The 12080-nt window shown below is 39.0% G+C and overlaps 1 protein-coding gene across 1 annotated transcript in view; it reads right to left on the bottom strand.

Moving 5' to 3' along the window:
• Positions 1-12080, bottom strand: part of nr5a2 (nuclear receptor subfamily 5, group A, member 2) — a 100846-nt gene that overhangs the window by 27935 nt on the left and 60831 nt on the right. Inside the window, exon 6 of the mRNA XM_088348943.1 lies at positions 9062-9209. Within this exon, the coding sequence (XP_088205069.1) occupies positions 9062-9209 (148 nt within the window). The remainder of the gene's footprint in view (positions 1-9061; positions 9210-12080) is intronic.

Genomic DNA, 12080 nt, shown 5'->3' with positions numbered 1-12080 from the left:
ATTATCAGTTAACCCTTTTCCAAGTTTGCCCTTAAACATTCCAACGTTGGGGACATTATTCCAAGTTGCGTCCACAAATAACGCTGGTCTGCTGGGAGCATTTAGCACTCAGCACTGCTGACAGCTCCTGGTTTTCTTCCCAACTGACGAGGACTGGCAGTGCCTGTCTGGCCCAATTAGAACTGACGCGGTCCGACAGTGTGACCCCCGTGCCTGCGACCACTTTGCAAATATGAGGCCTATCTGTCTCTGGCAGAGGGAATTCCCATCAAACACTCGTGAAAAGTGATAAGTGTTTTTTTTCCTGTGCGCCTCAAGCTTTGTAATGAACGTTGCAGAACCCGCAAAGTATTAAGCAATTGCTTTAGCTTTAATTGTCACCTAGCGTAAAATCCGGACGAGGGCTGCAAATAACAACGGTTTATAAGCTTATTAAAATGAATACGACACTAAATAAAACTAATACTTTGCGCATTTTGTGAAGTACATTCAATGATCAGGTCTGTAACAAAATAACTATACGATTCTCACCAAATTGAAATCAAACATCTAACAACTGATGTTCTTCGGGCAGTGGGCAAGGCACACCCTGAACTGGTTGCCAGCCGGTCGCAGGGCAGACAGAGACAGACAATTCACTTACTCACACCAAGGGAAAATGTAAACTGGCCAATTAACTTGCATGTTTTTGGGAAAACCCCACGCATGCACGGGGAGAACATGCAAACTCTGCATGGGAGGCTGCGATATATATATATATATATATATATATATATATATATATATATATATATTTCTTTAATATTCTTTACTATAACTGTAGTTGGATCTACATAAGCATTCCAATCTATTGGGAAGGAAAATTAATTTTATATATTTAATTTTTATACATATACAGGGAGTGCAGAATTATTAGGCAAGTTGTATTTTTGAGGATTAATTTTATTATTGAACAACAACCATGTTCTTAATGAACCCAAAAGTCTCATTAATATCAAAGCTGAATATTTTGGAAGTTGGAGTGGGGCTTTTTTTAGTTTTAGCTATTTTAGGAGGATATCTGTGTGTGCAGGTGACTATTACTGTGCATAATTATTAGGCAACTTAACAAAAAAACAAATGTATACCCATTTCAATTATTTATTTTCATCAGGGAAACCAATATAACAGCTCAACATTCACAAATATACATTTCTGACATTCAAAAACAAAACAAAAACAAATCAGTGACCAATATAGCCACCTTTCTTTGCAAGGACACTCAAAAGCCTGCCATCCATGGATTCTGTCAGTGCTTTGATCTGTTCACGATCAACATTGCGTGCAGCAGCAACCACAGCCTCCCAGACACTGTTCAGAGAGGTGTACTGTTTTCCCTCCTTGTAAATCTCACATTTGACGAGGGACCACAGGTTCTCTATGGGGTTCAGATCAGGTGAACAAGGAGGCCATGTCATTAGTTTTTCTTCTTTTAGACCCTTTCTTGCCAGCCACGCTGTGGAGTACTTGGATGCGTGTGATGGAGCGTTGTCCTGCATGAAAATCATGTTTTTCTTGAAGGATGCGGACTTCTTCCTGTACCACTGCTTGAAGAAGGTGTCTTCCAGAAACTGGCAGTAGGACTGGGAGTTGAGCTTGAGTCCATCCTCAACCCGAAAAGGCCCCACAAGCTCATCTTTGATGATACCAGCCCATACCAGTACCCCACCTCCACCTTGCTGGCGTCTGAGGCGGACTGGAGCTCTCTGCCCTTTACCGATCCAGCCACGGGCCCATCCATCTGGCCCATCAAGACTCACTCTCATTTCATCAGTCCATAAAACCTTAGAAAAATCCGTCTTGAGATTTTTCTTGGCCCAGTCTTGACGTTTCAGCTTGTGTGTCTTGTTCAGTGGTGGTCGTTTTTCAGCCTTTCTTACCTTGGCCATGTCTCTGAGTATTGCACACCTTGTGCTTTTGGGCACTCCAGTGATGTTGCAGCTCTGAAATATGGCAAAACTGGTGGCAAGTGGCATCTTGGCAGCTGTACGCTTGACTTTTCTCAGTTCACGGGCAGTTATTTTGTGCCTTGGTTTTTCTACACGCTTCTTGCGACCCTGTTGACTATTTTGAATGTAACGCTTGATTGTTCGATGATCACGCTTCAGAAGCTTGGCAATTTTAAGGGTGCTGCATCCCTCTGCAAGATATCTCACTATTTTTGACTTTTCAGAGCCTGTCAAGTCCCTCTTCTGACCCATTTTGCCAAAGGAAAGGAAGTTGCCTAATAATTATGCACACCTGATATAGGGTGTTGATGTCATTAGACCACACCCCTTCTCATTACAGAGATGCACATCACCTGATATGCTTAATTGGTAGTAGGCTTTCGAGCCTATACAGCTTGGAGTAAGACAACATGCATAAAGAGGATGATGTGGTCAAAATACTCATTTGCCTAATAATTCTGCACTCCCTGTAGAAAAAATCTTTACATAATTTTCCTTGAATTTAAATGTTTTCTGTTAACATATCAACAAATATATGAAATGTTACCAATAAAAATGCGCCATAAGACCTCGTTGCTTTTTCATTCATTCATATTCCTCCAAGTGGGCCGGCTTTGGGTATAAAACTCCCAGGCGGAGAAAGAAGCCCGCTACGGCCCTGGAGGTTGACTGTAGGGGCTTCTGAAGTTTAGTGAGGACAGTTCATTGAGTTTCATTTTGAGGATGTTGCAGCTGACAAAGTCCGAGTTGCTTAATCGCGACACAATGTGTTGCTTCTCTTTACTAGACATAAGCTGATTCTTTGAAAATGTAAGAAACAGACGTGATGAGTAAAATGTTATGGCTGTACTCGGTGCGGCTTGTATACAAACATAATATGAGTTTATTCCTTAAATTTGCGCATGTGGCTTTCAATCAGGTGCACTCTGTAGCTTGGAATTTACAGTAATGCTAAGAAATTTTATTTTTATGTTAATTGCCTGTCACCATTTAAAACAGCATCTGGGCAGTACTTCTTTTAAGCAATTTAAGCCTTTTAAAAGGAAATCAAAGACCCATTACCAGTTTTCTGTCACGAGACAACGAGTAGTAATTCTTAAGTGAACTCTGACCCGGGCTGTACTCAGTCTCTATCGGGCTTTAATGGCCACGACTTTACTATCGCACATGCAGGCACACGCACCACCATTGCTCACAGTTCCGCTCACGGAAATCAATGCCAGTAGAATGATCGTCTCACGCTTGATAGAGGGCCGGTGCCTTCACTTGAGACAAGGAGAGAATGACAGCAAATAGAGGGGACGCCATAGAAGGGGATGGATAAAGTGAGACGCTGACGAAATAATACTGAAAAAAGACGGTCGAATTCGGAGCAGTACAGGTGACATCTATATCGTTGGCTCTTTATCGATAACTGGCTTAACTAACGGTGCCGATGCAGGGGAAGATGGACTGCCCAACCAGTGTGGGGCAAAATGGGGAAGGTCAAGGTAAAGGCGGAGTAAATGTGAAATACCTGTCTATTATTTCATATCACTAATCATTCCCTGCCACAATAAGGAAACAATTTCAGAGGAAAACGCAGAGTAATCAAGATAGATGGCAGTTTGTATCACACAATTGCAATCTGGACCGGATTCACACCATTCAAATCCATTAAAACAAGCAAAAAAAAAAATGGAAAATTGGCCTTATCACGGACGCCATGTAAAATTTGACCACTAGGTGTTGCTGTTTCATGTAGCGCTACCAAAAACGAGTGCTACAAAATGTAAGGTGGAATACATATTACAGACCAATCCGCACTGTTTTCCTTTATTTTTTTGCCAGACCTTTGGGTACCAATAGCAGCAAAATGGTGGACAAATTTGCCAGCTCCCTTTAGCTCAGGTTACAGTATGTAATTTTTTCCCCTCTACATATTTTTCGGCGGTACCTTCAGCAGCAAGATGTCAGTCAATCATGTCAGCTCCAGGTTAGCCTCATGGTATGTAAATTAAAAATAATTCCTTTACCAACAGGAATTTAAAAAAAATGTATGATTGTTCATGTATTTTTATCTATTATTTCAAATAATTTTAATAATATTTTTATTCAAGGCCTTAGTTTATAACCAGAAATCACTAAATAATACACTATGTGCCTTAAAAAAATCACTGATTCATTATTGTCTTTGTACAAAGGGAAACAAAATTGGAAAGCCAAAACCTGCATGACAATGAAAAAACAAGGGCCATCACATTAACATGATTTTGCCTGCTTTACTGTGTTTACATTGATTCTCATTATATCAAATTTTCAATTATAAGTATTTTTCAATTAAAAGAAAGAATAAGAATGTCTCTTCTAACTGGTGGTATAAAATGTTTCATTTTTCACGCTATTGTTTATTCACTGTAAATTTCAAATTATTGTTCTTGATACGAATTTCATTTTTCTCGTATTTCATTACATTAATTGTGATGTTTTTTGTTTTCTTAAAAAATATTGAATAAAAAACATAATACGGTGATCCCTTGTTTGTCGCAGGCGTTAAGTTCCAAAAAGAACCCATCATAGGAAAAATCTGTAAAGTAGCAATTTTATTAATTTTACAATTGAAAATCAAAAACTCGGTATACTATTTTTCCATTTAAACATCTCATGTTTATACGTAGGCAAATACAATTTAAGTCAGGTGCAGACTATGTATGTATATCATATTTTTGTCCTCTGAAAATCGAATTGGCATTGACAGTACTCAGTTGTACATTTAGAACTTTCTACAGGCTCAAGCATTTATTTAACAAATAAAAGTGTTGCATATATCCACCCATCCATGCATTATCTGCACCGCTTATCCTCAGTAGGGTCGCGGGGGTGCTGGAGCCCATCCCAGCTATCTTCGGGCAGTGGGCAGGGGACACCCTGAACTGGTTTCCAGCCAATCCCAGGGCACACAGGAACAGACAATTCTCTTGCTCATTCACACCTAGGGACAATTTGGACCGGCCATTTAACCTGGCATGCATGTTTTTTGGAATGCAGAATGACTGTTTAGTCGAACACAACACAGAATGCACATCTGTGAACTAGCAAAACCATTAAAAGTAAACAACATCTATCAGAAAGGGATCCCTGTACTCATGAGCAAAATTATCTGCGAATAGGCAATATATAAAGTATATAGTCTTACAAAAAACAACCTTTAATTGGCGCTTCTATAAAGTGAGCAGTGTATGGATTCGGCAAACAGGCCTAGACGCATATGCAATTCATAACAGACTAGCAAATGTGAGTTGGTGCCTTGGAGTACCTGCCCCCCAATAGATGTGAAATTAAACAAGTACATCTTCAGTTATCTGCCCTGTTTCATTTCTGAAAACGTGCCCGTGAGCAAGAAGTTCTGCACAGTGGGGCTAATTAAGGTAATAGCTACCCCCAACATCTCGCATCTCTACCAAGGACGCAATCCGGTATGCCGGCCGTTCCGCAGCGAGCAGGCGGCCCCCCGTGAAAGCGCCGTGTTCCGGCACGTTGCTTTCCATCCCAATAAAAGCATGTGAGGCGTCATGAGGGCTCGGCACTCTATGTACTAAACTTGACAGTAAACCGAACACATTTTCAATGCTGTAGTGCAGTGTTTCGCAACATTTTGTGGAAAACTTTTTCATTGAAAAAATCTTGAGGCACACTGCCCGAAGGAAAACAATGTGTTACATTTAAAGAGTCACATTTAAAAGCATCGTGTGTATTATTTACCATCTCCTATTGCTGGAAAACAAGCAATAATACAAAAAATGCAATATTTAATTGAAAAATAATCAAATATACATGTTTTTTGTAAATATTCATAGGTCAAGGAATTTGTATTTGCATAACATGAGGCTCACGCTGAGGAAGCTGACATGCATTTCCGCCATCTTGCTGCTTAAGGGTCCCCCAAAAGGACAAAAAAATTCTGAAAACCACTGCAAAAAAACAAAAAAACTGAACAAAACAAAAATAGAAGAAAATGCTGCAGCATGGTATTTTGGTGTCTGCTTGGTTTGTAATATATCGTTCATTAGAAAAAGCATTAAAAAAGCTTGTATTCTTCCTAGTGCTTTGTAGTTTATTTTTATTTTTTGCATTACATAAAACAGTGTTATTTAGTGGTCACTGGTTTGTGTAATATAGACATAATGAACTGACACAATGAAACTGAATTTGTGCAGTAACCAATACTTATAATGTGCTCGAGTATCAGCCTCATACAAAAATGCGTTATCAGTACTTGTGCTTTCCTCACCTCTAAAATGATCTAATATTGCGTGTGGGTAGGGTTTTTTTGTTTATTGATACTCGGTAGATACTTTTTTTTTTTAAGATCAATTGTGTAAACTTGTAGTCATTCATACCTCAACTAGACAGTCAAAGGGACAGTGTGTAAGAGGTAATGCCTCCTAGTGGTAAAAAAAAAACCCACTAATTTGAGTACTTGTCAAAAATACATGAACGGTCATACCAATAATAATTTCAATACCAAAATCATTGGTCGAGAAATTTTTATTTCTTTTACGTAGGGTAATCCCTAACAAAAACTTCACCACAACGTTTGTCAGGCATCTTGCTGTTACACTGTGCTTATTGGCACTGGTTTTCTTAGACAATACAGTTCTATGTAGTGGTTATATACAACACACTGGGGCTTTGCTAAACTGGATTGTGTTACCTTTCCCAACCAAACATATTTGATGATTTTGAAGTAATACCAAACAATCCCATCATAGTATTTTTTATTATCTTAAAAAAAGGTGGAAAGTCTTTATTGGTGGATACCGTAACCATTAGGGTCGTAGGGGCTTCATTTCCTGTAGTGTGTCTTGGGAAAGTACAGCCTGGTGGCAAAGATCCCTCTCCAAGCCAACCTATGTCTTACAATAACTTATGAAGTCTATGTGCTGTATAAATATATAGGTAATCCTTCATTACAAAAACAATATTGCATGACTTGACTTGATGTTAGCTTGCTCTTATCCTGATTCTACTATTTGGGGCTGAGGAGTGCACCAAAATAGAACCTTGGTATCATTATCGCCTCCTGCCATGAGGCACCATAATTGTGTGCCTCACTCTACTCAGGAAACTTATATAATACATTCCAATTGAAATAATCATATCAAAAATATAATGTGAATAATCCGAGATATTTAAGAAGAAAATCCCCAAATTGTGAATTTAAATGAGAAATAACTTAACATATGAAGAAATGATTTATGATTTTGATATTTACATGTAATGCATTTTTAATGGTATATTTTCATGATGATAGGTGAGGCGGAGCATTACCTGCCTCCCCTGACTGCATGTAACTGCGATACATCAGTGTGCCACAGCACACTACTTTAAAAAACACTACATAAAAATATAGTGCATAATGTATGGAACATTCTAACAGATTATAAATCATTCAAATCTGGGAGCTATGAACGTTGTGAGAAAAAAAAACGTTTCAGATAACCCGGTGTATTTGTTACACTGATCTTTGTTCTTAATTTCACCAGTGTACACAAGATAAATCTCATCCCTCTTAAGAGCTCATTTGGACTCACAGCAGCCAACGCAAATCTACTTTCATGCCTCATTTAGCTACATCCGTATTAATTGGCCCTGCTGGCGCTATGCAGAACACTTGTGTGAGATTTGCGTTCTCATTCCATTACACGTATTCACTCAGTCAGCTGCGCACGAAGCGAATCGATGCTAAATCTCAGGGCTTTGATTCGCAAAGTCGGAACAGGACTGCCTCCGCCGCAGACACCGACGCCACCTGTGTCAGGTTTCTTTCCGTGGGAGACTCGGGCAACGCTGGAAAACAGGCATGGCCGGGGGCTATACACATCCCTGAGGTCAGTCTTTCATTATGTATGATGTTTCTGCCAAATTATTTAGGCCCTGAGCCCTGGCAAACCCTACGCCACGTGAAGACACATGCCGGACAAAACTAACTCTAGTACACAACTGCTCTCAGCACACGCACATTTATTCTTGTGGCTTTTCGAAATTATGTGAAGCACTGGTTTTCAACTGGGCAGACTTCAGGATCCGACAGTCCACCATGAGAAGCTTTGACCCAAATAGAGAAAATATTTCTGGTTCTCAAATTTATCAATAAAAGTATTGTGCAGTTTAAAGGCAGAGATAATTTAATATATTTAGACCCCCCCGCCCCCCACTCCCCCAAATGACCAGCAAAACCCAAACATCTTCAATTACCGCATATGAGCCTACTTCACAACTAAGTGACACCCTCAAACTGCTTTAAAATAGTCACAAAATAATTTAAAATAAGTTCAAAATAATAATAAATTGTGTACCTAAACATTAATAATTGTCTAATTATGTAAGTAATAAAGATTAATGTACTGGCAAAAAACTAAAATTATAAAACATTTTAAACCATTTGCTGTTCCTTCTAGCAGCACTTCAACGGCAGACACTCGTATACCCTTTTGCAGTCGTTTCCTCCTTCGTCCCGATCGTTGTCACTGTTTTCCGTTTGTTCTTCCACTTATCGTAAACTTTCTTTTGGCCATTATTATGGGCAAAAAAGTAAATAAAACCAACAAAAGCACAACAAAATAAGATGCGGTCCCTCTCAAACACGCCGACTGACTGAACAGGAGGAATATATAGATCGAGCAGGGCATTTTTTGCCATCTGCTGTTAAGGAGTGTAAATGACCTTTACATTTTTTCTTCTTCTTAGCATTATTTTGCAATGGCAAAAGTCTGCAACCCACTGAAAAATCACAAAGTCAGCCCACCAGTTGAGAAACATTGCTGTAGGGTTTAGCCCTTCACAGAAATTGTGTTTGCAAACAGTGACCAGAGTCTGTTTTCTATTCGACATCAGTTTTGGTCTACCACGGACAACCAGAAAATCTGTGAAAACAACAAGTTTCTTTCAATACCTAATGTCCTCAAAAGATGCACAGCAAAGAGAAAAATCAATGTTGTTTTCAAACTTAGGCCCCAAAACCTCTTATTCAATGCTACCACTCTTATTAAACTTTGTCATTGCCTCCATCTCAAAAATTGCTTGGGACTCACCAAGACTGAAGAGGACCAAGAATTTCAGGCAGACAAACTCGCGTTGGTCTATTTGCAAGGAACGTAGTTTAGTCACCAGTTCCTGGGCATGGCTCAATAGATTGTTGAGAGTGGCCCCAGCCTGTGACGCGATCACTGCGTAGTCTACCTGCAAAAAGAAAGAAAACATGTTTGAATTCCTGTTTTCTTTAAATACATTAAAAATGTTTAGTATGAATTTTCCAAAAGTTGGATGAAATAATGGTGCATACAGAGTGAGCAAGATAGAAAGACCGATGGTGAAGAAATTATTGACTAATATTTGATAGCTTACTAGCTAAACTGAGGTCGCTACTGTGCCAAATAGCTAGATCTATCAATTTATCTACATTTTCACCCCATACTTGGATCATTTCTATAATTCCAGGGTACTGCTTGAATGTCTTGGCAATATTTTAATTCATTTGATCAACATTTTTTTGTCTTTGTTGAGTAAGAAAATAAATGCTTGAATAATTAGCAGTGAACAGCAGAAGATTTTACTCAATTGTAGTATTTCTTTTTTTATCATGGTTACATTACATATTGTAGTACCTATTTGTATTTTGAGATATTTCATATATCACATTTTTCATTAAATTAGTAAACTATTATGACATGACAGATGGCAAAACATTTAGCTTGTTTTAAGTATTATTTTTTTATAATTGAATAACTTTACATATTATAATACTTGTTTCTCTTACCATTTTCTCTTTCTGTCTCTACTACCTACCTAACTACCTACCTGCCTACCTACCGACCTATTAATTTAAGTAAATGACTACCGAGTCAGCTAGTATATTGTAGCTAGCATCAACAATAGCAGTAGCATTTTGCAAGTGCAGGTTGTTGCCTGTTTTCCTGAAAGAAAGTCTGTGTATTCTCCAATAAAGAATAAACCCACATAAATGTTCCAAATTCTATCAAAAAATGTTCAGAAAATGTTCGGTGCAAACCCTGTTTCCTCTTGTGTTTGAGCTAAGAAGCTTTGGTTGTATAAGTCATTATATCCCTATGGGAATCATAATGTACTTTTCTTTTAATAGAATGCTTATTCCATTCATTCTCATCCATTCTACTCCCAATAGCTTTTTGTACATTCCTTTTCCTCTTGCCCATTCATAGAGGAGAGAATTATGGCTCAAGTGAGAGGCAGACGCTGCCCCTTTTCCAAAATGTCAATCAATTTACATAAAATCAACTGCGCATGAAATAACTTCATTGAAGGATTGGACTGTTGATGGTGATGCCTTCAGTGATTGCCTCCTGGCCTGAAGTACAAAGAGAAAGGAAAATGCTCTAACGCCACGATGGCAGAGTTAGCACTAACCCAAGTGACCCGCATATCAATTAGTCAATCAATCCTACTTTATTATTCCCTTTGTAGAGACGTGCTAGGTAAATGTAAATAAACCTTTAGATTTAAATCCACCCTGAAGCACAAAATATGGAAGACTGGTATAAAGTGTTTTATGTGTTGGGATTGGTTGCACAACACTTTTTTCTTTCCCCTCCCTTCTTTTAAAGAAAGAGAACACATTTAAATACTGTATTTTCCACACTATAAGGTGCACCAGATATGTTTTTTTATTTTATTTTCATAAATAAGGCACACCCTAATGTTAGACGCATGAAATTAAAACCACTGTAAGGGCTAAGTTTGAACAAATAGTAGGAAAGTGCTGTATTTCTGCATAGTTGAAAAAGTCAGAATATATCACAATTGCATAACATAGAATGCGAAAGGTAATCCAACCCAGACCACAGCATAGACTGTGCCGTGTAGTATCCACTAGTTCACTAGTGATTTGGATAAACCATGAAAAGCCATTAGCTCTTATGTAAAAATTCAATTAATTTTAATCAGTACCAAATTGTTAATGTTATTATTGGGCCGGGCCTCAAGAATAATGTCAGCCATTAAACCATTCTGTGGTATGGAAAAGGTTGGGGACCACTGAAACAGTATTGTATCGCCAACTCCCACGTATTCTGAACTGAATGACGAGAAAGGCGTTGTGGGAAGTAGTCGGATTATCCTGAAATTTGTAACTTATAATGCTTAGTTTGAGCTGAGAAAAAGTGAAGTGACGTTCTCTCCATTCTAACATATCTTTTACCGTGACTAGAAAACAATTTGATAATGAAACAAGACCAAATGACATTTCATATGTCATCTGTATCCCCAGTGGTCTAGTGGATATGACTTGGTTCTCCCCCCGCCGATTCGATTTCCATTGCGTTAAATGTTATGCAAATGTGACAACCGTCCATGACCCTGGCAGCCTAGTGGTTAGAATCAGATGCTCTTAACATTGCTATTGGTTTTGATCCCTGCTGCCATATTTGTTATAAAATTTTGGTCAGTGTTATCAACTAATCAATAATAACCTGTCACGACCAGAACGGAATCAGGACCCAAATGTGTAGCGTTAATCACAAGTTTATTGATAGAAAGAGGAAGGGCAGCGCCCGCTATCTGGTGCTCGCTGGACGGGGGAAGAAAGCCGCTCACACAATCAGATCATGTTCCGAATACGGAAGTGGATCTTCCGGAGCGGGAGATGGCGGTGTCGAGGACGGAAAAAACAGGTCGATAGCCGGGACAGGAGAGCAAAAACGTCGTTGGGATCAAAAACAACTCGTAAGCCGGGACGGGAGAGCAAACGTGGTTGGGGTAAAAAAAAAAAAAAAAGTCGTATCCGGAGACAAACGGGGAGATCGGGAACGGACGTTTGGAAAAACGGGTGCAAAAAGCGGGACCGACGGGAGTCAGTCTAAGTGATCGCCTTGTAGAAACAGAGGTTTGCTGACGGACTGACAACAGGCGAGTGAAAGGACTGGGCTTAAAAAGGACAGCTAACCAACCAGGTAGCCCTTAGCGCCTGGCTCTAACGAGCCGGCCCAGGTGATACTAATCAATCATCATGACATTACCCGATTATAGAAACACATTTATAATATTTCCGCCTATAACATGCTCTGAATTAATACAATT

The sequence above is a fragment of the Urocampus carinirostris genome, chromosome 12 (assembly GCF_059441175.1).
Source record: "Urocampus carinirostris isolate Australia breed hairy pipefish chromosome 12, RoL_Ucar_1.0, whole genome shotgun sequence".
Lineage (NCBI taxonomy): Eukaryota > Metazoa > Chordata > Actinopteri > Syngnathiformes > Syngnathidae > Urocampus > Urocampus carinirostris.
This window is presented reverse-complemented; position numbering and strand designations above follow the sequence as displayed.